This window comes from Agelaius phoeniceus, chromosome 35 (genome assembly GCF_051311805.1).
Source record: "Agelaius phoeniceus isolate bAgePho1 chromosome 35, bAgePho1.hap1, whole genome shotgun sequence".
Classification (NCBI taxonomy): Eukaryota; Metazoa; Chordata; class Aves; order Passeriformes; family Icteridae; genus Agelaius; species Agelaius phoeniceus.
Genome location: NC_135299.1, coordinates 494,580 through 517,748, shown reverse-complemented (window position 1 = coordinate 517,748; position 23,169 = coordinate 494,580). Strand labels below are relative to the sequence as shown.

Here is a 23,169-nt window from a genome sequence, read left to right as displayed (position 1 = left end):
GGTGTCCCCGAGTCCCCACCCAAGGGTCCCCAATAACCGGGGATGTCCCCGAGTCCCCACCCAAGGGTCCCCAATAACCGGGGGTGTCCCCGAGTCCCCACCCAAGGGTCCCCAAGACCCGGGGGTGTCCCCTCGCCACTCCCCAGCCCCGGGACGCTCGGGCGCTGCCGTGGGGGTCCTGGTGGGGCCGCGGGAGGAGCCGGGCCCGGTCACTCCCCCCGTGGGAGGAGCCACGCGGGACCCGCGGCCGGGCAGGAGCCGCGGGCAGCGCGGAGCTCTCAAAACCGCCCGAGCGCGGAGCCGCCGGTGCTCGGTGCGCTCCCGGTGCGCTCCCGGTGCGCTCCCCGGGGCTGACCCCGCCATGTCCCCGGGCGAGTGACACAAGCGACAGCGGGGACTCGCTGTGGTGCCCAGGTAAGGGCGGACCGGGACCCGCGGGGATTCCGTGCCCCGCTCCCATGGTGCCCCCGAGGGGGCTCCGCGGCCGCTCGGTGCCCCCGGTACCCCGGGGGGCTCTGCCCCGACGGCGGAGCTGCGGGACCCCGGCCTGGGGGGGGTTTGAGCGGCCGGGGGTGCGGGGAGAGGGGCGGGATGGGGTCACAGCGGCTCCCCCGGTACCCGCTGGGGACGGAGCCGCGGTCCCGGGGCCGGGGGGGACACAAGGAGAGTTCGGTGACCCCCGGGCTGGCGGAGCCGGGGTCTCGCTGGGGATGGTGGCGAAGGAAGCGATTTCCTCAGGCAATTCCCGCTTCGTGAAATTCCTTTTTTAATTTTTAAATCAGTATTCTGTAGGAAGAAAGCAAAATCCCCTTAAAAATTCCGGCGGGACTTCCAAAGGGAGAACTTCCCCTGGAAATGCCGGGCGGGGCGGGGGCGCGGGGCTCCCCTCGAGAAGGGAGCCCCAAACGTCGGGATTTCCCCCCGGGGGCAGCGAGGAGAGGGAAGATTCCCGAGGATGGGGGGAAAGGGACCCCCGGCTGCAGCCTGGGGGGGTTTTGGGGCAGATCTGCGGCGTTTTGGGGCAGATCTGCGGGGTTTTGGGGCAGATCTCACCGGGGCCATCCCCTCACCCCAAAAACGATCCTTCCCCACCCTCACCCCCCCCCACCCCCGATTTCCCATCCTCCGCCAGACCCCCGGTGCTCCGCCAGGAGTTAATTGGGGCCGCGTGGTCCTTTGGGGATAGGACAGCAATTAACACCCTAATCCCGCCCGGGAGCCCCATCACGCATATTAAAAGTGGGATTTTCCGCGTGGGATGCTCGGGAAAGGGGAGCAGCACTTCCAGCAAAGCTGCTTAGGGGCTAAAGCTTTATGGAATGAGCCAGGGGCGGTGATGGGATTTGGGGGGGCCGATTAACGGGGACCCGGGGCCGCCACCGAGGGCAAGGGGGGCTCGGGGAAGGAAAATCTCCCACCGGGAATTGCCAGCCCCCTTTTGTCACCCCCAGTGTGACAGTCGGGGTGGAGGTTGTGACAAGAAGGGATTCAGGAGTGGGAATAACCCCGAGATGGGACGGCTGGAGGCTCCGGGAACATTGCTGGAGCTCAGGGAGAGGCGTCAGCATCTCCCAGATAAAATCCGCTGGAAATTGAGAGGGAAATAGGTGGAAAAAAGGAATCCATAGGTGGAGAAAAGGAATCCATAGGTGGAGAAAAGGAATCCATAGGTGGAAAAATGGAATCCATAGGTGGAGAAAAGGAATCCATAGGTGCTGGGAGCGGGCAGAAGCTCCTGCTGTGTCTGGAGGGAGGTTTTCCCACCGTGCTGAGGATTCTCCCTCCGGGATCCATCCCCACGTCCCCACGTCCCCGTCCCTCCCTTGCAGATGCCCCAGAGCTGCGCCAAGCCCTCGGACATGGCCGAGCTCGTCAGCAGCCAGGCCTGGATGGGCGAAATGCCGGGAGCCAAGGCCGAGCTGAAGGAGCAGGGGGACGCCAGGAGCGCTCCCTTCGCGCTGCTGCCGGCCCTGCCCGAGGAGCGCGACAGCGTGGAGGAGGAGGAGGAGGAGGAGGAGGAAGAGGAGGGCGAGAAGCCCAAGAGGAGGGGCCCGAAGAAGAAGAAGATGACCAAGGCCAGGCTGGAGCGGTTCCGGGCGCGGCGGGTCAAGGCCAACGCCCGGGAGCGCACGAGGATGCACGGCCTGAACGACGCCCTGGACAACCTGCGCAGGGTCATGCCCTGCTACTCCAAAACGCAGAAGCTCTCCAAGATCGAGACGCTGCGGCTGGCCAGGAACTACATCTGGGCCCTGTCCGAGGTGCTGGAGAGCGGGCAGACGCCCGAGGGGAAGAGCTTCGTGGAGATGCTGTGCAAGGGGCTGTCGCAGCCCACCAGCAACCTGGTGGCCGGCTGCCTGCAGCTGGGCCCGCAGCCGCTCTTCCTGGAGAAGCAGGAGGAGAAGCCCTGCGAGCCGGGCCTGCCCGGCCACTCCTTCGGCTACCAGGGGCTGCCCAGCCCTCCCTACGGCTCCATGGAGTCCCACCTGCTGCACCTGAAGCCGCCGGCCTTCAAGAGCCTGGTGGAGGCTTCGTTCGGGAGCCACCCCTCTGACTGCTCCACGCCCCCCTACGAGGGGCCCCTGACGCCGCCCCTGAGCATCAGCGGGAACTTCTCCCTGAAGCAGGACGGCTCCCCCGAGCTGGACAAGCCCTACCCCTTCATGGCCCACTACCCCTCGGTCAGCCTGGCCGCAGCCCACGGGCACAGCTCGCACTTCCAGGGCTCCGTGCCCCGCTACGAGATCCCGCTGGACGTCGCCTTCGAGTCCTTCCCGCCCCACGCGGCCGGGCCCCAGCTCGGCGCCATCTTCAACGAGTAGTGGGGCTGGACACGGGCTTGGGGCAGGGAGACGTCCCCAGGATGGACCCAGCATCTCTGCAGGACGTGGCCCTGAGGTGGCCGCTGCCACCGCTGCTGTCCCAGCTGTCCCCAGGAGCCACAGGAACCGTCCTGGACTCTGGGCGGTCACTGCTGCGTCCCCCAGAGATGCTCCCAAAGGTGTTTCCACCCCCAGGACGTCCATCCTGACACCAGGTCCAGCCCTTGGATTGCCCATCCTCTCCCTGTCCCCCCCTTGGTGTGGGGACAGAGCCCCTCCTGCCCCTTGGAGTGGCCACTGTCCCTTCCCCTCGTGGGCTCATGGATTTCCCAGTCCCGCGGTGCCCAGGTGGGAATGAGCCGGACACTTGTGGGAAACCAACGTGGAAATTCCCACCCCAGGGAGAACCTCTTCATTCTGCCAGCATGGATGGGGGGACAGTGGCCAGGGATGGGGGGACAGCAGCCAGGGATGGGGGGACAGCGGCCAGGGATGGGGGGACAGCGGCCAGGGACGGGGGGACAGCGGCCAGGGACGGGGGGACAGTGTCCAGGGATGGGGGGACAGCGGCCAGGGACGGGGGGACAGTGTCCAGGGATGGGGGGACGCTGGGGATGGAAGGACAAGGTCCAGGATGGATGGACAGACAGTGTCCAGGATGGAGGGACAGCATCCAGGGACAGTGGTCCCTTGCCCTGTGATGGTGGCCCATTGTCCATGCTCATCCCAGTCCCTCAGCCGGGGTCACAGCCAGGCCCTGTGGCCACCCCTCCTGCTGATCCCACTCAGAATCCCAACAGGATTGGGATCCCACTGGTCTGGATGGGATCCCACTGATCTGGATGGGTTCCTGCTGATCTGGATGGGTTCCCGCTGATGGGATCCTGCTGATCCTTCCCAGAATCCCCATTTCACTGGGATCCCACTGATCTGGACGGGATCCCACTGATCCCTCCCAGAATCCCAACTGGAACAGGAGCCCCCCACCCCTCTCCCTTCCAGGGCCTCTCCTCTGGGTTCACAGCGTCCCCTCTGCTGCTCCTGCCAACAAAAACCTGTCTTAATTCCTGCTTTATTTATTAATTACTGTGTGTGAGGAGTCCTAATTTATTTCCTCCCGTTTTCCACAGAAATCTGGGATGTGCCCAAGGATTTTCCCCCTCTGCCCTCCAGGCTCGTAGTGGGAATTCCCTGGCTGGAGACCTTGTGGTTTTTGCCGTGCTGGTGCTCCAGGGTTATTTATTAGCCATTATTTATTTAATTTATTTCCCTCACCACCTGATTTTTCTTTTTTGCTGGTGATATTTCCCCCAATATTTCCATATTTAATGCCAAACTCCGTATTTAGCTGCCATCCCATGGATTTGGGATCCTGCCAACAGCTCCCAACTCCTCTGTGCATTTTGAGACGAGCAATAACTTTTAAATGCTATGCAACGATTTTATTTTGTTTTTCAAAGAAAATCCAGGCAACTATTTTTGATGTCCCACTGGCCTCACGAGCCCCATTGGCCAAATCTCCCTGGTTTTGAATAAAGCTGGGAATTTGGAGATGATTTGAGGTCCCTGCCCAGCCCCCGGGTCCTGGGGCTTCTTCCCTTTTGTACTGAAAATGTTTTATCCTTTTGTAAAGAGAGCAGATTTGGGGTTTTTAGCTCAAATAAAGTCGTGGTCTTGTTTCAAGCAGCTTCCTGGGGGCTGTTGTCTCCTTTTTTGGGAGGGGGTGCTGGGGTGAGGGTGGGGGCTGCCCGAGGATCTGAGCTCCCTGCGCTGGGATCCCTGCCCTTGGAATGAGGCTCTGTGGGACTGGGGGGATTTGGGGTGCCAGGAATGGGGCAGGGCAGAGCCCTGGGGGTCGCAGGACTGATTTGGGGTCCCAGGAATGGGGGCTCAGTACCCAGGACTGATTTAGGGTCCCAGGAATGGGGGCTCAGTACCCAGGACTGATTTGGGGTCCCAGGAACTGGGGCTCAATACCCAGGACTGATTTAGGGTCCCAGGAATGGGGGCTCAGTACCCAGGACTGATTTGGAGTCCCAGGAATGGGGGTTCAGCACAGCCCTGGGAGCACAGGGACACTCGGGGAGCTGGGATTTGACCCGACTGCAGCGCGGAGGGGACGTGGCCGTCCTGACTTCACCCCGGCTCCTCCCCCGTGGCACCCCCGGCTCCCCCCGTCCCTCCCCAGCTGCGCCCCGACCCCTCGGCAGCGTCTGGCGGCCGTGGGGGCGCGTCCCCCCCGCGTTGCCCCCGCGTCCCCTCGCACGGGGACCCCGCTCGCGTCCCGCCCGCTGTCCCCGCTGTCCCCGCTGTCCCCTGTCCCCCGCCCCGCTGTCCCCGCTGTCCCCGGTCCCCGCTGTCCCCCGCCCCGCTGTCCCCGCTGTCCCCCGGCCCCGCGCCGGCTGTGCCGGAGCCCGGGGGAGCCGCCGCCGCTCGGCCCCGCAAGCTGCGCCCGGCTCGGGCTGAGGGCGGGGGGCTCTCCGGGGGCCCCCGCAGCTGCAGCCGGGCCGGGGGGGGGCCCTGCGGGGCCGCTCCGAGCGAGAACCGGGCCGGGAACGGGCGGGGGGCGAGGGGGACCTCGTGCGTCCCCAAAAAAAGGGATTTAGGGACAGGGATGCGCAGGGCGGGGGTGGAAGTGCCTGGGATGGACCTGCTTGGACTGGGTTTACCTGGGGAGGGGGCTCGGCCTGCCCCGCTCCGGGGGGAGGTGGGGGGACCACGGGACACCAAAGTGTCACCCGGCGGCGTGGGCACGGAGGGACACGAACAGGGGACACAAAACACGGGCTGGGACACGAACCCCGGGATGTGACAAGGACAGGGGGCTGTGACACAAACAGGGGGCTGGGACACAAAAAGGGGGATGTGGCACAAACCCCGAGCTGGGACACAAACCCCGGGATGTGACAAAAACCCCAGGATGTGACACAAACAGGGGGATGTGACACAAACCCCGAGCTGGGACACAACCAGGGGGATGTGACACAAAAAGGGGGATGTGGCACAAACCCCGAGCTGGGACACAAACCCCGGAATGTGACACAAACCCCGGGATGTGACAAAAACAGGGGAGTGTGACACAAACGGGGCTGGAACACAAACCCCGAGCTGGGACACCCCTGTGAGCCCCCCACGCCCCCTCGCACCCCCCGGGGCCATCGGGACCCCTCCCCAGCGATGCCCTGGGAGCCCCGGGCTGAGCACAGCGGCCGCCGCCCGCCGGGCCCAGGGTCCAGCTGTGCCCCCGGCCCCTCTCCCGCTGGCCGCTGGCCAAGCCCCGCTCGGTGCCAGCTCCCCCGGGCACGTGTGCGCCCTTCCAGCAGCCCCGGCCCGTGCCAGCAGGGCAGGAGCCGTGCCAGGCCCGCGCTGCCAGGGCACAGCTGGCCCTCGGCTTGCGTGGGGAGGGGGCGCGGAGCACCCGGGGGTGGGGGTGTCCCCGTGTCCCCGCAGGACACCGGGGCGGGGGTGGCACTGCTGAGGAGCTGAGGGGGTCGTGGGGAGGGTCTCTCATCCCCTCTGGGGGTCCCTGGACACCCCACAGCCCCCCCAGGAGTCCCACAGGTGGGGGGACATGGGGCAGGTGGGGTCGGGGGGCAGCTGCTCCTCCCATCCCACCTGGGCAATTCTTGGGAGGGGTGTTAGGGCCTGGCCCATGGAAGGGACACCCTGACCCATGGAGGGGACACCCTGACCCATGGAGGGGACACTGACCTATGGAAGGGACACCCTGACCCATGGAGGGGACACCCTGACCCACAGAGGGGACACTGACCCATGGAAGGGACATCCTGACCCATGGAGGGACACCCTGACCCATGGAGGGGACATTGACCTATGGAAGGGACATCCTGACCCATGGAGGGATTCTCTGACCCATGGAGGGGACACCCTGACCCACAGAGGGGACACTGACCCACAGAGGGGACACTGTCCCACCTCCCCCCAGCCCCGGGGGTCTCAGCTCGGGGTCGCCCTGGTTTCCCCGGCAGGGTGGGGCTGCCCAGGGCTGGATAATTGCTAAGCCCCCCTAAAGCCCGGCTTTCAGGGCTGTAATTCTGATATTTGTCTGTAATCTGATAACACCGCCGGCCATGAGCTCCTAATGTGGCCGGCTCGGGAAACCGCGCGGATTTTCCCACTAAGCTGGGATATCGGGCTCGGGGCTCTCGAGTTAATCGTCTTTTCCCCGTGGGGATGGTGGATTTTGGCAAACGAACTTTTCCTGCGGATGGGAGGGGGCAGAGGAGCCGCCGGGTCCCGGGAGGATGGAGGTGGCGGCGCTCTGGGGATGCAGGGGTTAAATGGGGTCGTGCGAGGCTGTGACCCCCCCCAGGTGCAAACCCTGTCACTGTCACCCTGGTGGGCTCAGGAGGGGCTCCTGCTCTGCATCAGTTCAGGGAGTTGGTCCAGGGTGAGTCTGTGAGGGTGGGGGGCTCCTGTGTGGGGTGTGCCATTCCTGCGGCATCATCAGTCTGTCTGTCTGTCCGTGGATTCCATCCATCCGTCCATCCATCCATGGATTCCCTCCATCCATCCATCCATCCATGGATTCCATCCATCCATCCATCCATCCATGGATTCCCTCCATCCATCCATCCATCCATCCATCCATGGATTCTATCCATCCATCAGTCCATCTGTCCGTCCATCCATCCATCCGTCCATCCATCCATGGATTCTGTCCATCCATTCATCCCTGTCCATTCATCCCTGTCCATGGATTCCATCCATCCATCCATCCATCCATGGATTCTATCCATCCATGGATTCTATCCATCCCTGTGTCCATCCATCCATCCATCCATCCATCCATCCATCCATCTATCCATGGATTCCGTCCGTCCACTCATCCCTGTCCATCCATCCATCCATCCATCCATGGATTCTATCCATCCATCCATCCATCCATCCGTCCATCCATCCGTCATCCCTGTGTCCGTCCATCCCTCCCTCCCTCCCTTGCTCTGTCCATCTGTCCATCCCCTGCATCCCATGCTCCCCAGCCAGGGCAGGACCTGTGCCCTGTGATGCCACTGAGGGCTGGCCCCAGACCTGTCCCCAAACCCATCCAGGTGAGGGTGGCACCGGGGCTGTTCTCCCCTTCCCGGGACACCCCTGGAGCCCTCCCAGTGCTGGAGACCCTGGGAATCCCAGGCTGGGACTCGTGAGCTGGCAGCTGCCAAGGCAAACGGCCCCAAACCCCGGGCTCGGGGTGGTTTTTCTGCTCTAATACAAGTTCAGGGAGCTCCCGGCTTAATCCGCGCCAGATAAACCAACAGCGCGGAGATTTGGAGTTATTGACGAAGTCTCTGCTCGGGCGAGATTAGAGCTCGGCTTAACGATGTTGCAGGAGGGTTTGGGGACGGTTTAATCAGAATTTGTACAGCAATAATCCCATCTTTAAACTCGTCCCCGGGCCAATCCCTCCCAAGTTGTCATGGGGGGAGTGGGGAGGCCTCGGGGGTGTTTCCAGCCCAAATGGGTCGGGGGGAGGCAGAGAGGGGCTGTGGGGGAGGCTGGGGAGAAGAGATTCCTCCCTGTGGAGGTGGGGAGGGCTGGCACGGGGTGCCCAGAGGAGCTGAGGGTGCCTGGAAGTGTCAGAGCACGTGGAGGGACAAGGGGAGGTGACCCTGTCACCCTGCAGGGGTGGCACTGGCTGCGCTTTGAATCCTGGATCCGAGCACCCCCGGCTTTGCTGATTCCCACCAAATCCCCGCACAAACCCCGTAAATCAGTCCCTGAAACCAAACCAGCGCCGGGCCCCGGTTCCTCCATTTCCCCCCCCTCCCAGACCCTCCACGAGCTCCTCTCCCGTGCCTCAGTTTCCCCCGGGGAATCGCCGAAACCTCGCCCGGCGGGGACGCGGCGGCTTTTGTGGCTGCGCGGCGCTTTCAGGGAGCACAAAGGGGCCCCGGCGGCACAGATGGAGCCTTTCAGAGGGGACCCGGGCTCCTTTCGCCGTCTGCCGCCGGGCGCTGCCTCCCGCCGCAATCCCCCTTAATTGAATCCACACTTTCATAGCTCATTACCCCCCTGATGGATTGGATTAGCGGGGGCTGCGCCCGCCGGCCCCGCCGGGGAACAGTTGGCTGCTCCGCGCCGCTCCGGGGCGGCGGCTCCGGGGTGCCCGGGGGGCCCCGGGGGCTCCGGACCACGAGCGGCAGCGCGGGGGGCAACGGACGCGACCCCGCCCTGGGTCCCCGGCGGTGCGGGCACCTCCTGGGCATCGCCGACACCTTCTGGGCATCCCCGAAACTCCCTGGGTACCCCCAGGACCCCCATGGCATCTCCGGGATCGCCTGGGCATCCCCGAAACCCTCATGGCATCCCTGGAACCACCTCGGCATCCCCGAAACCCCCTGGGTACCCTCAGGACCCCTATGGCATCTCCGGGATCGCCTGGGCATCCCCAGCACCCCTTAGCATCCCCGACACCCCCTGGGCATCCCCGAAACCCCCTGGGCATCCCCAGATTCACCGTGGTGAGCTCCAGGGGCCCGGGTGTGCCCCCACTGTGCCAGGGGCAGGGTGGGTGCAGTGCCCACCCGGCGGTCCCCCCCGTGTCCCCACCTGGAGGGTGTGGGGTGTCAGAGCCCTTGAGGGGCAAATCTGGGGTGCTGGATGCCCCGGAGGATGAAATTTGGGGTGTTGGGACCGCCGCGGACAAGGTTTGGGGCGCTGGAAGCCCCCAGGGTTTGGTTTTGTGGGTGTTCGATCCTCGGAACACCCCCGGAAAGGGAGGGATGGGGAGGGGGATCAGCGCCCTCCCCCTGCCCCTCTCGGGGGGGCTCTCGGCAGCCGAGGGGGGGTGGGGTGGGGGCTGTGCCTCCCCCCGCCCCAAAAGGCGGGCGGGACCCCGCAGGAGCCGCCCCCTCCCCGTGCCCGTGTCCATCTGGGACCAACGGCCGCCGCTCCCTCATTAACCCCCGCTCCGGGGGGACCCCGGCCCAGCTGCCAGCCCTGCTGGGGGGTCTGGGGGGGCTCTGCTCTGCCTCCCCCACCCCTTCCATCCCCCGGGTAAATCCCTGGGTTTGCCACCCCAAAACCCTGGGATTCCAAAAACCTGGGACCCCAAAAAACTGAGACCCCAAAACCCCGGGACCCCAAAACCCCGGGATCTCAAAACCCCGGGATGGCGGGGCCCGACCCCTCCCCCTGGGCTGCACCCCTGGCCCGGGGGATGCTCCGGGGGTCCCTCCCAGCTCAGGGCTGGGATTTTGGGGTCGTTTCTCCGTGAATTTGGTGCTCAGGGCTGCGCCGGAGGGTGCTGAGACTCCTGGGGCGTTCCCAAACGCAGGAATCCCCCCGGGGGGTTTTGGGATCGGCTCAGTGGTATTTGGGGATGGTTTTTTGGGGGTGGTCCCAGCGGTTTTTTGGGGATGGTCCCAGTGGTTTTTTGGGGTGATCCCAGCGGTTTTTTGGGATGGTCCCAGCGGTTTTTGGGATCATCCCAGCGGTTTTTTGGGGGTGGTCCCAGTGGTTTTTTGGGGATAGTCCCAGCGGTTTTTTGGGGTGATCCCAGCGGTTTTTTGGGGTGGTCCCAGCGGTTTTTCGGGCTCGGCCCAGCGGTGCTGCTCCGGGGCTGGATCCAGCTGCAGATCCCGTCCCCTCCCGTTGATGAGGAGCTCCACGGCCCTAAATGGTTTAGCAAACGCCCCTCGTCATCCTCATCCTCATCCTCTTAGGCCGAGCTGGCGCTGCCGCAGCAGATGCGGCCGGAGCCCATCGGGGCAGTTAGGGCCGGATCGGTTACGGGCGGGATTAGGGAGGCTCCGCTCCCCAGGGCTTGGATTAGGGCCTAAAGCCTGGCGGGGGCTCAGCTGGAGCCGGAACCCTCCTCATCCTCACTGGAGGGCGGCTGGGGAAGCGCTGCCCGGGGTGAATCCCGCAGGGATCTCTCGGGACGGAGCCCGAATATTCCGAATTTCCCCTAAAACCATCGGGGGTCTCTCCTGTGTCCCTGGAGTCTCTCGGGGGTCTCTCCTGGCGCTGGGCAGGGGGTGATCCCCGGGTTCCATGGGCGGCCGCTCCTTCCTGCCTCTGTCCCGGCTCCCTGTGCTCAGCAGAGCGCGGGAAACTCGGGGAAAACGGGAAAAAACCAAGAAAACAAGGGGGGGGGAAATGCAATAAAACACGGGGGGAAATGGGGAATAAACCCAAGAAAACAAGGGGGAGGAAATGCAATAAAACACGGAGGAAAATGGGGAATAAACCCAAGAAAACAAGGGGGGGAAATGTAATAAAACCCGGGGGAAAATGGGGAATAAACCCAAGAAAACAAGGGGGGGAAAACGCAATAAAACACGGGGGGAAAAAAACCCAATAAAACATGGAGAAAAACGAGGGGAAAAACCCCAGGAAAAAAACTCGATAAAAAGAGAAAGACGGGGGAAAAACTCCAAGAAAACACCGGGGAAAACGGGGAAAAAACCCAAGAAAACACGGGGAAAAACGGGGAAATACCCAAGAAAACACGGGGAAAACGGGAAAAACCACGCGGTTTGCCCTTCCAGGAGAGCCCAGGGCAAACCCCGACATTCCCCGAGGTGGGAGCGGGGCTCGAAGCCCCCCGAGTGTCCCGGCGAGCTCAGCTGGGCCGGGCCCACCTGGGCGGGAGCCCCCGGCAGGAGCGGGGCAGCCTCAGGTGGGGCCGGGGCCCCCCGAGAGCCGCGCGGGGCCCCGAGGAGGAGCTGGGGGGGACCCGAGAGGAGCTGGGGGGGCCGAGGAGGAGCTGGGGGACCCGAGGAGGAGCTGAGGGGCTCCGAGGAGGAGCTGGGGGGGCCCGAGGAGGAGCTGGGGGGCCCGAGGAGGAGCTGGGGGGCCGAGGAGGAGCTGGGGGACCCGAGGAGGAGCTGGGGGGACCCGAGGCGGAGCTGGGGGGACCCGAGGAGGAGCTGGGGGGCTCTGAGGAGGAGCTGGGGGTGCTCCGAGGAGGAGCTGGGGGGCCCGAGGAGGAGCTGGGGGGCTCCGAGGAGGAGCTGGGGGCCCGAGGAGGAGCTGGGGGGCTCCGAGAGGAGCTGGGGGACCCCGAGGAGGAGCTGGGGGGCCCGAGGAGGAGCTGGGGGGCTCCGAGGAGGATCTGGGGGCCCGAGGAGGAGCTGGGGGGCTCCGAGAGGAGCTGGGGGACCCCGAGGAGGAGCTGGGGGGCCCCGAGGAGGAGCTGGGGGCCCCGAGGAGGAACTGGGGGACCCGAGGAGGAGCTGAGGGGCTCCGAGAGGAGCTGGGGGGCCCCGAGGAGGAGCTGGGGGGCTCTGAGGAGGAGCTGGGGAGCCCCGAGGAGGAGCTGGGGGGCCCCGAGGAGGAGCTGGGGGGCTCCGAGGAGGAGCTGGGGGCCTGAGGAGGAGCTGGGGGGCTCCGAGGAGGAGCTGGGGGGCCGAGGAGGAGCTGGGGGCCCCGGGGGCTCTGGCTGGCAGCAGATGGCCGGGGGCAGCCTGCCCGCACCTGGCCCTCCCCTCCTGCCCTGCCCTCGCTCGCGTTTGTCTCCTCTCCCCGCGCGGCGTCATCCTCGCATGGCTTCAAACTTCCCGGGGAACAGGGGCTGGAATGCGCGCTTTGGGAGCGTATTTTTAATAGATAAAAGATGTTAAATATATATATATTTAATATACTTTATATATATATATATACTATATATACTTTATATTTTATATATATTTATATATATTAAAGTATATTTTAATATACTTTATATATATATACTATATGTATACATGTGCATATATATATAATGTACTTTATATATATATGTTTTAATACACCTATATAAAAATATATTTATTTATATATAATATAAATATATATTTCTATTATATTTATATATATAATATAAATAATATAAATAAAAATATAATATATATTATTTATATTTATATTTATACATAAAATATATTTTTATAAAAATATAAATATATATGCTTATATATAAACATGTATTTATATATAAACATATATTTATATATAGCTTTAATACACTTATATATAGATTAAAATATATATTTATATGTATAAAATAATAGAGTGTATCAATAGTTTAATAAATATTGGTATAATAACTAATAATTTAATAAATAAATAATATAAAGTATAGACAATAATACATAAATATACGAACAAAACTTATTATATGGGATTTAATAAATGTAGAAATACACATAAAATACATAAATTCACCATCTAGTATAATATGTAAGTGATTGGATAAAATATACTTATAGCACATAAATGTATCCTATATTATAATTTATAAATATATATTGATTATTTCCATATATTATTATATATCTTTTATATATAATTTAATTTTTATATTTTATATATTATATATTTTATCTAATTATATATTTTATCTAATGATATATTTTATATTTCCGCATTATTTCCTGCGCTGTCGGAGCCGGGAGGGATTTCCCAGCGCTCTGTGTGACCCTGGGGCCACCGGGCTCGTTTGGCTCCATCGAGGGGCAGATTTGGCAGCCGGGAGGCTGCGGGAGCCGCTGGCAGGGCAGGGATGGCAGCGAGGAGGGACCGGGGCCGCTCCTGTGCCAGGACGGGCAGGAGCCGCCCCTGGAGCCGCCCCTGGAGCCGCCCGAGAGCTCCGGGCCGGGCTGGGGGCGCCTGGAGCGTCCCCGTCCCGCAGCTCTGCCCTGCCCTGGGCCCCGCCCCGTGTCCCCCCAGTGTCACCCCGGCTGCGGGGACACCCCCGTGTCACCCCCGTGTCACCCCCGTGTCACCCCCGTGTCACCCTGGCTGGACCCTTCAAACAGCTCCGTGTCACCCCCTGTGTCACCCCCCGTGTCACCCCGGCTGCGGGGACACCCCCGTGTCACCCCCGTGTCACCCCAGCTCTGTGTCCCCCCACCCCGTGTCACCCCCGTGTCACCCCCCGTGTCACCCCAGTGTCCCCCCAGTGTTACCCCGGCTGGACCCTCTGAGGGTTCCGTGTCAGCCCCGTGTCACCCCGGCTCCGTGTCCCCCCCCCCGTGTCACCCCCGTGTCCCACCCCGTGTCACCCCGGCTACGTGGACACCCCGGGTCCCCCCAAAGCCGCCCCCTCCCCGCTTTCCCAGCTCATTTCTATAAATCAAGCTGTGGCATCCCCCCCTCCCCGCGCGGGGTTCGGGGGTCACCTGTGACCCCCGGCAGATGGCGCGGGGCCGCCGGCCCTGCCCGGGACCATCTGTCAGCAGCTCCAGCTCCGGAGCTCCCCGCCCTGGGACCCCCCGGCCGCGGCCCCGCTGCAGGAGGGGCTGCAGGAGGAGGGGACGGGGACAGCGGGGGGAGCTGGTGGCTGTCACCCCCCCTTGGGACCCCCCAAATCCGGGCTGAGCGGGAGAAGGGAGGTTGGGGGGTCCCCGTGTCTCAGGGTGGGCGGGGGGCTTGTCCCGAGCGTGCGGCGCCGTCTCCGCAGCGCGGGGGTCCGGGGGGCGCCGGCCTGGGGGTGCCGCTGCCCCCCGGGCTCTGCTTTGAGCCCCTGGGGGCGGTGCTGGAGCAGCTGCAGCCCCGAGCAGCCCCAGCCCGGGGGATTTGGGGGCTCTGGGGAGCCGCGGCCCCGGGGAGAGCTCAGCTGGGCGGGGGCAGAGTCGAATTCCCGGGGAGGGGCTCCAGGGGCCAGAACCCCCGGGACCGGCCGGGTCCGGGGGGGACAAGGCCCCGGGGGGGGGCTCAGAGAGGGGCTGGGGGCACAAACGGAGGGAGAACTGGGGCGAGGGGGGGATAAAGGGGGGATAAAGGGGGGACCCAGCGCTCCTCCAGCCAGGGCAGTGTTTATTCCGCTCAGGATCCTCCTTTCCATGCCAAATCCTTCCCTTCTCGCCGCTCTTCTTCTGCCGAGCCCGGGCCCGCCACACGCGGCGGGGTCTGGGGGTGTCCCCTCGTGGGCTGTCCCCTCGTGGGGTGGCCCCTCGTGGGGTGTCCCCTCGTCCCCTCCCCGCGGCGTTCGGCCCCCGCCGCCCCTCCCGGGCCGGGCCCGCGGTGCAGCCGCTCCCGTCCCGCGGCCCCGAGCAGCGCGGGGGCGGCCCCGGTGCTCGGTGCTCGCCCCCCAGCCGTGCCCCCTCGTGGTGACACCGCTCAGGGTGACATCACCGCTCAGGGTGACATCACGTAGGCGGTGGCGATGAACCTCCTGCCGCCGTCGTAGGTGGCCTTGGTCCAGGGGTAGGTCTGCACGCTGAGGCGGTGCCCGCCCAGGCTCAGGTGGCACCTGCGGGGACACCATCGCCTGTCACCGCCTGTCACCGCCCTGCTCGGGGTCTGAGGCCCACAGGGGGGGCTCCAAGGGGCTCTCGGTGTCCCCACACCCACGGTGCTCCTGCCCTGAGCCCCTCACCCCACAACCCCATCTCCAGGGTGCTCTTGGCGTTCCTAGCCAATGCTGTTCCATCCCCATCCCCATTTCCATTCCCATTCCCATCCCCATCCCCATTTCCATTCCCATTCCCATTTCCATTTCCATTTCCATTCCCATTTCCATTTCCCTTCCCATCCCATCCCATCCCATCCCATAAATCCCATAAATCCTATCCCTCCCCAAATTCAGGGCCAGCCTCAGCCCTGATGGGGGTCAGGGAGGCCCCACTGGCCCCAGGGCCAGACTTGGGATGGACAGAGGGACACAGGATGGACAGGAGGACTTGGGATGGACGGAGGGACACAAGTACACAGAATGGACAGAGAGGACTCAGGATGGACACAAGGACACAGAACGGGCAGAGGAGGACTCGGGGTGGACAGAAGGACTCGGGACAGACAGAAGGACTCGGGACGGACAGAAGGACTTGGGACAGACAGAAGGACACGGGACAGACAGGAGGACGCAGGGTCAGCACTCACGCCCGGCCGGGCCGCGCGAGGAAGCAGAGGGTGTAGAGGCCGAACTCGAACTCGGGGCTGCAGCCGATGAAAGCCGAGCCCACCTCCTTGTAGAAGCCGTCCCAGCTGAACTGGAGCCCCAGCACGTCGGGGTACGTGTCCCACTGGGGGAGAGGGGGTTTGGGCTCAGCAGGGTGGGATCCCCCCCCTCAGCCCAGCCAGGAGCCCCCCCAGTCCCTCCAGGGAGGCTCCAGAGCAGCTCCCAGCCGGGCTGGGGGGTCCCAGCAGAGCCCCCCGGCCCCAGATCTCTCCCTCAGGGCTTGGGAGCCCCTCCTGCCCCTGGCACGGTGGGTTCTGGCCCTTGCCACCCCCAGCAGGGATGGGGCAGGGGGAGCCCCCCTGATCTGGGGGTTCATCCCCGTGGGTGCAGCCCCCCGAGCTCTCACCGGCCCATCGAAGTTGTGGCTGAAGTAGTTGAGGAGCCCCTGCTTTTCCAGGAGGTAGAAGCGGATCCAGTTGTGAAATCCAGACACTTTTCCCTTTTTCACCTCCCCTGAAACACAGAGGGGATGCTGGGATGAGCCCCTGGTAGGGCTGTACCTGAGAACACCTGGGGAAGCTGTACCTGAGAACAGGTGGGGAAGCTGTACCTGAGAACACCCAGGTAGGGCTGTACCTGAGAACACCTGGGGATGGCTGTACCTGAGAACACCCCGGGGAGGGCTGTACCTGAGAACACCCGGGGAGGGCTGTACCTGAGAACACCTGGGGAAGCTGTACCTGAGAACACCCCGGGGAGGGCTGTGCCTGAGAACACCTGAGAGGGCTGTATGTACCTGAGAACACCTGGGGATGGCTGTACCTGAGAACACCCCGGGGAGGGCTGTACCTGAGAACACCCGGGAATGGCTGTACCTGAGAACACCTGGGGAAGCTGTACCTGAGAACACCCAGGTAGGGCTGTACCTGAGAACACCCAGGTAGGGATATACCTGAGAACACCTGGGGAGGGCTGTACCTGAGAACACCTGGGAGGGCTGTACCTGAGAATAGGTGGGGAGGGCTGTACCTGAGAACAGGTGCTGGAAACCACCCCAGGGAGGGCTGTGTGTACTTGAGAACGCCAGGGAGGGCTGTACCTGAGAACAGGTGCTGGAAATCAGGGCAGGACTGCCCGTACCTGAGAAGACGTGCTCGAAGCCGCTGGAATCGCGCTCTCCGTCCCCTCGGGAGTACAGACCGAACCACATCTGGTTCAGGTCCTGCAGGAACTCCTGCTCGGAGCTGTAGCGATCTGCAGGGAGAGGAGGGGGCACAGCGAGAGGCAGAGTTGGGGCTCTGCTGGGTGCTGAGAAATTCAGATTTTCCGTGTGACACACTCTGACCCCCAGGAGAGCTCTGCATTTGACCTGAGGCCGTGGAGAAGTGCCATCAATCAATTCCAAAACTGATTGATAGCACTGGGATTACGGGTGTGTGGTTTGATTAGAAGTGTGTAATGTCACAGGGTGGGAAACTTAGAGTTTAAGGGTTTAGAATACAGAAATAAATACGGAGCAAGATGGAGGCTTTAGGTTGTTCTTCTTCCTTCGTCTTCATGGGTTTGGGTGGTGTTTTGTAATTGGACAGAAAAATCTGCATGGAGGACTTTGAGTGATTAGTTATGGGTTAAAAATGAAAATAACTTAGGTGTCATTTATTAATTAGATGGTTTAGCCTTACAACACCTTGTAACGAGAGATTGTTGGCCATTTTGTGCCTTGTTAATGAAGGACTGCAGAACTCACGGCTGTGAGACTGTAACATGGATAAGAAATTGTAAACACCTGAGTCTGAATGTGAAATATCATAACATGGATTAGAAACAAGAAACACCTGAGTCTGAATGTGAAATATCATCTCGAATGCCTTCAATCCCGACCTCAAAAAAGGAAGCTGGGAACCAGCAGGGTTCCCCATCCCTTTTCCATCCTGTCCCTTGGGAATTCTCCCTGCTGGATTCCCCCCATGCCCATCCCAGGTCTGATTTTACAGCAACTCCTGAGAGCCAGAGAGAATTTGATAAGAGGATCCGTGTTTAGCCCTGAAAGAATTTCCTACCAAGGTCGTTGACATAGAAACAAGAAAGAAAAGGATAAATAAGAGAAACCTGCGATTATTCCGATGAGCACCTTGTTTGTCTCTCATGACCAATGAGCAAAGTGTGAATTTGGGAATTTTGTAAGAATGTATAAAAAGCATGCATGCTAAAATAAAAATGGGGGTTTTGAAATAAAGAAAAAAAAATTAAATTAATTAATTATATTAATTAATTTAATTAAAATTAAAAATTAAATTTAAAAATATTTTAAAAGCCTCCTGAAAATGGAGTGTGCTGCTTTGGGATTGTCTCCCTTTGGGATTCCCCCATTCCCCGGCCCTGCCCTGCCCCACACTCACTTTTTCCCTGCAGGAACACAAAGAGTTTCTTCATGAGCTCCGTTTTCATCACCTCCTCGAGGAATCGCCCCTGCTCCCGCAGCTCCTCGGCCGTCACCTCCTCCTCCCTGCCCGTGGCCCTCTGGTAATTATCCAGCAGCTTAATGAAGCTGGCGTAGGTGGGCTTGGAGAAGAGCTCCTCGTTCACGTATCTGTAGAGCCTGGGGGAGAATTGCTGGGGTTGCAGCTCCCTTCCCTCGGCCCGGGGCCGCTGTCCCTCCCCGCTGTCCCTCCCCGCTGTCCCTCCCCGGTGCCACTCACGGCTGCGGGGACCGGTCCTGCTTGTCCCCGGTCTCGTCGGGGCCTGCCAGGTGCTGCGGGTTCAGGGCGATGTCGCTGGGCCGGGCTTTGTTGTGATCCAGCCCGTAAAGCTGCTCCGAGAGCTCCAGCAGCTCCTGCTCCGAGATGGAACCGCTGCTGCTGGAGAATCCGTCTGTGGGGACAGCAGGGGCTGGGCACAGCTCTGGGGTGCAGGGAAAGGTGAGGGATCCATGGAAAAGTGAGAGGGATCCAGGGAAAGGTGAGGGGATCCAGCAGAATCCATGGAAAGGTGAGGGGGTTCCATGATAAAATGAGGGGGATGCAGAGGATCCATGAAAAAGTGAGCGGGAACCAGCAGGATCCATGGAAAGGTGAAGGATCCATGGAAAAGTGAGTGAGATCCAGAGGATCCATGGAAAAGTGAGGAAGATGCAGAGGATCCATGGAAAAGTGAGGATGTCCCTGTGGGGACAGCAGGGGCTGGGGACAGCTCTGGGATCCATGGAAAAGTGACGAGGATCCAGAGGATCCATGGAAAGGGGAGGGGATTCCCCAAGGAACAGGGGTGACACCCCGAGGAATGGGGGGGACACCCCAAGGAATAAAGGGGGACACCCCGAGGAACGGGGGGGACACCCCGATGAACAGGGGGGACACCCCGAGGCACCTGGGGACGGTTCTGTCCCTCCGGACTCACCGCGGCTTCGAGCTCCGCCCTCGGCGCCTTCCCCACCTGCGGAGCAGAGAGGAAGAGGAGCTCAGGGGGTTGGGGACACCTTGGGGACACCTTGGGGACCTGCAGAGGCTCAGAAGCACCCCCCGGACACCCCGAGTCCCTCTCACCGGGCCCGCAGTGCCTCTCGTGGTCCTCGCAGCAGTTGTGCTCTGCCTCGCACCCGCGGTGACAGTGACACTCGTCCTCCTCGTTGAAGGGCTCCCCGCAGCGTCCCTCGCACGAGTCGGGGGCTGTGTACAGATCTGTGGGGACACAAACAGGGGGTGGCACTCAGGAGGGGCTGAGTGTGGCCACCGCCACCCCGGAGCACCCCCGTGTGTCACCCTCTGTCCCCTCACAGCCTAAGAGCCATTGGGGACCTTTGTCACCAGGGTCGCTCCTGTTGGGCCGTGTTTGTCACAACCTCAAGGTGACACCGGGGAACGGCCCCCGGGAGCTGCTCCCTGTGATTCATCCGGGATCCCAGGATGAGCTCCAGGGCCCCGGGCCAGCCCCAGGCAGCCCAGGAACCATCCCGGATCTTTTTTTGCTCCTCTTGGGCCGTGTTTGTCACAACCTCAAGGTGACACCGGGGAAGGGCCCTCGGGGCTGCTCCCCATGATTCACTCCCAGGATGAGCCCCAGTGCCCTGGGTTACTCCTGGAACTGCTCCCCGTGATTCACCCCAGGATCCCAGGATGAGCCCCTGTCCCCCCGGAGGAGCTGCCGCATTCCAGGCAGCCTCGTTTGCATCGTGCTGGGAAAACTGGGAAAACTGGGAAAACTGGGAAAACTCCTTCCCCAGCTGTTCATAACACAGGAGCTGCTGAGCACCTGCGTTGTGGCGCAAAGCAAAGCTAAAAATAGCAGCGGTGAAGCCTTGGAGGGGACAAGGGACACTCTCAGAGGGACAAGGGTGACCTGTGCCTGGAGAGTGGCTCTGTCCCACAGGGTGTCCTTGTCCCACAGGGTGTCCCTGTGCCAGGCCATGCCAGCAGGGTGTCCCTGTCCCAGTGGGTGTCCCTGTCCCAGCAGTTGTCCCTGTCCCACAGGGTGTCCCTGTGCCAGCAGTCGTCCCTGTCCCACAGGGTGTCCCTGTCCCAGCGGTTGTCCCTGTCCCAGCTGGCAAAGGCAGCCCTGGAGCAGCGGGCGTTGCCCTCCCTGGCGGAGCCACCGCAATCTCCCGACATCTGAGGCACCGCGGGCTTGCCCAACTCGGGTGAAAGGTGGCCCCGGGGCAAATCCTGATGCGGCTCATCCTGTCCCGGGACACCCAGGCGATGACAGCGACATCCAGGCCGTGAGGGTGGCATCGAGGTGGTGACAGTGACATCCAGGCCATGAGGGTGGCATCAAACTCCTGCCACCTTCCCTCGTTGTTTGTCCCCTTTGTCACTTCACCCCAATTATTTGGTGATGTCACCCCGGCCCTGCAGGTTCTGAGGGGCCCCTTGGCTCCCTCTCCCCACCAAATCCCAGCTCCTGGTGGTGTCCTTGCCTTGGTTTTCCCATCCCCTGTAAATCCTTTAAACAGGATTATTTTAGCAGGGAGGGTCTTGAGGTTCTCCCGAAGCCGCTGAGAAGAGCTGGGAGAACTTCCAGGGCAGGGACATCCCATGGATGGGGTGCTCAGCGCTGCCCAGGCCCTCCCGGTGTGACCAGTCCAGCCCCAGCCCCATTCCCGGAGCAGCACTGGGACAAACCCCCCCGGTTTGCTCATCCCGCTCCTTTTCCAGCCGCAATCCCAGCGGGATTGTGCAAGGCAGGAGCTGCCCACGCTCCCCCGTCACAGCCGAGCCCGTTCCGGTGCCGGTCCCGTGTGGCCCGGGGCTGTCACAGCGGCCCGAGCGTGTCACAGCAGCTCGAGCGTGTCCCAGCAGGGCCCCGACCCTGACTCAGCCCTCGGAGGGGCGGGCTCAGCATCATCCCAAATCCCCAATCCCCAGATCCTAAATCCCCAACGCCATCGGGAACCTGAGCGGTCTCAGGGCAGGGGAACGGCTCCTCCTCCTCACTCAGACACGACCCTAAATCCCTAAATCGACCCTAAATCCCTAAATCAACCCTAAATTGCGGCAGGGCCCTCAGCTATACCTGGTGGGGGGGGTAGGAGGGGCTGTTGGAACTCTTGGGAGCTTTTGGGGCTGTGGGGAGAGCTGGAAACGCCACAGGGGTGGTGGCCTGGGACAGAAGGACAGAAGGACGCAAGGACAGAAGGACAGAAGGACAGAAGGACACAAGGACACAAGGACAGAAGGACAGAAGGACACAAGGACACAAGGACACAAGGACACAAGGACACGGCTCATCCGCACTCAGCCACCCCGGGGGTTTTGGCTGGTCCAGCCAGAGGAGATTTTTTGGCTGATCCTGCCCCCAGATTTCCTCTGGCTGCACAAAGCACAGAAATCTTTCTCTTTCTCAGGGAAGGGGGGGTCATTCCCTGCCCAGCTCCATCCTCCGAGCACTGGGGAGGTGCCGGAGCTCTCCCAGTGCTCCCAATTTGGTTTCGGGCACGGGGATGAGTCAGCTCAGCCAGAGCCGCGTCCTCGAGCCCCTGGCCTGACTCAGGACCTCGTTCCTGCGGGAAAACACAAATCCAAACCCAGCCCAGCTCCAGGAGGGACCATCTGAAGGACAAACGAACCTGGGACAGAGCTGTGGACGGCCTGAGCTTCCCAAACCCCCAGCTCCTGTCTCCAAACCCACAGGTGAGCCCTGCCTGTGGGACAAGCGGGGGAAATCTCCCACTGCCCACATGAGGAGAGGCAGAGGGGTTCCAGGGCCAGCAGACAGGTCCAGCAGGTGGCCAGCACTGACCACGAGGCAGCCGAGCTTCCCAGCCACCCTCACCGCGGGTTTTCCCTCTGGAACAGCTCCGGACTCACCACGGGAAGTTTGGGAACTCAGAACTCACTCAGGAGTTTGGGAACTCAGGATGCACTCGGGAAATGTGGGAGCTCACAGAGGAAATTTGGGAACTCAGAGAGGAGTTTGGGAACTCACACAGGGGTTTGGGAACTCAAGACTCACACGGGAAATTTGGGAGCTCAGGAGTTTGGGAAACTCAGGATTCACACAGGAAATTTGGGAACTCACTCAGGAGTTTGGGAAACTCCTGCTCCCAGCCCCACGCAGGTTTGGAGCCTCTCCTGTGAGCTGGCCTTGCAAAACTCCTCATCTCTCATCCCAGGGGGACTCATCCTCTCCTGGGCCATCAGATAGGAGCTCCTGGCGGCGTCGGGGCTGATGAAATCCCGTCCTCAGCGCCAGGGGATCACAGTTCAGGCTTTGTGCAAGAACTCAGCCCCTCCTCACCCCCGTGGATCCTGGCTGCCAAATCCTGGGGGCCCCGAGCTCCTCCTTAAACCCAGAGCCCCCTGAGCCCCTCCTGGGCACCTCAGAGTCAGGTCTGGGCTCCGTTTGCCACCTGAGCTGTCCCAGTGGCCACAAGGGGAGGGTGGATATGGGATTGGGATTGGAAAACACCCCAAGCTGGTTTTCCACGGATAAACGGAAAGGAGGCACCAGAAAAAGGCTCCTTGAGCTTTGCAGGACCAAAGCAGGCTCAGACAGACCCCGCTGTGGGCCAGGCTGCAGCCCAGGGGAGTTGGACGATCCATCCCCAGCCCGGGCTGGGTTTCCAGCGTGGAAAATGCCCCGCGGAGCCCGGCGGCTCCATCCCAGTTCTCCCAGCAGGGCTGAGCTGCTGGTGGAGGGCAGCGCCCCCGGCCCATCCCCTGCTGCCCCCAGGCTGGTTACTCACGGCCGGACACGCAGCCCAGGGCGATTCCTGCCCCCAGCAGGAGCATCCAGGGCTCCATCGTCCCTCGGGAGTGCCGGGATCAGGTCGGGAACGCCGGGATCGGGTCGGGAGTGCCGGGATCGGGTCGGGAGTGCCGGGATCGGGTCGGGAGTGCCGGGATCGGGTCGGGAACGCTGGGTCGGGAGTGCCGGGATCGGGCTGGGAGTGCCGGGACCGGGTCGGGAGTGCCGGGACCGGGTCGGGAGTGCCGGGATCGGGTCGGGAGTGCCGGGACCGGGTCGGGAGTGCCGCAGCTCCCCGGAGCTCTCGGCTTTTTGTGG

General features: G+C 61.8%; 2 protein-coding genes across 2 annotated transcripts; one reads left to right on the top strand and one right to left on the bottom strand.

Moving 5' to 3' along the window:
- The first annotated feature begins 260 nt into the window (after positions 1-260).
- NEUROD4 (neuronal differentiation 4) lies at positions 261-3,247 on the top strand. Its single transcript, XM_054649250.2, has 2 exons — positions 261-414; positions 1,830-3,247. The coding sequence occupies exon 2, from the start codon at positions 1,830-1,832 to the stop codon at positions 2,820-2,822; it is 993 nt and encodes a 330-aa protein (XP_054505225.2). The 5' UTR covers positions 261-414; the 3' UTR covers positions 2,823-3,247.
- An 11,557-nt stretch (positions 3,248-14,804) lies between these two features.
- Positions 14,805-22,907, bottom strand: ENDOU (endonuclease, poly(U) specific). Its single transcript, XM_077192714.1, has 9 exons — positions 22,850-22,907; positions 19,212-19,346; positions 19,066-19,101; positions 18,369-18,540; positions 18,069-18,268; positions 16,810-16,923; positions 16,076-16,182; positions 15,651-15,793; positions 14,805-15,021 (listed from the first exon to the last, which is right to left on the bottom strand). The coding sequence occupies exons 1-9, from the start codon at positions 22,905-22,907 to the stop codon at positions 14,907-14,909; spliced, it is 1,080 nt and encodes a 359-aa protein (XP_077048829.1). The 3' UTR covers positions 14,805-14,906.
- Between the last annotated feature and the right edge of the window lie 262 nt (positions 22,908-23,169).

Bases quoted from the DNA above. Each gene is read 5' to 3' on its own strand.
- NEUROD4 (XM_054649250.2), top strand. From the start codon at position 1,830: ATGCCCCAGAGCTGCGCCAAGCCCTCGGACATGGCCGAGCTCGTCAGC.
- ENDOU (XM_077192714.1), bottom strand. From the start codon at position 22,907: ATGGAGCCCTGGATGCTCCTGCTGGGGGCAGGAATCGCCCTGGGCTGC. The intron at 16,924-18,068 runs GTGAGTGTGGGG...CTCTCCCTGCAG, and splicing joins TGTGTTCCTGCAGGGAAAAA to ATCGCTACAGCTCCGAGCAG. The intron at 15,794-16,075 runs GTGAGAGCTCGG...CCTCTCCCCCAG, and splicing joins GCCACAACTTCGATGGGCCG to TGGGACACGTACCCCGACGT.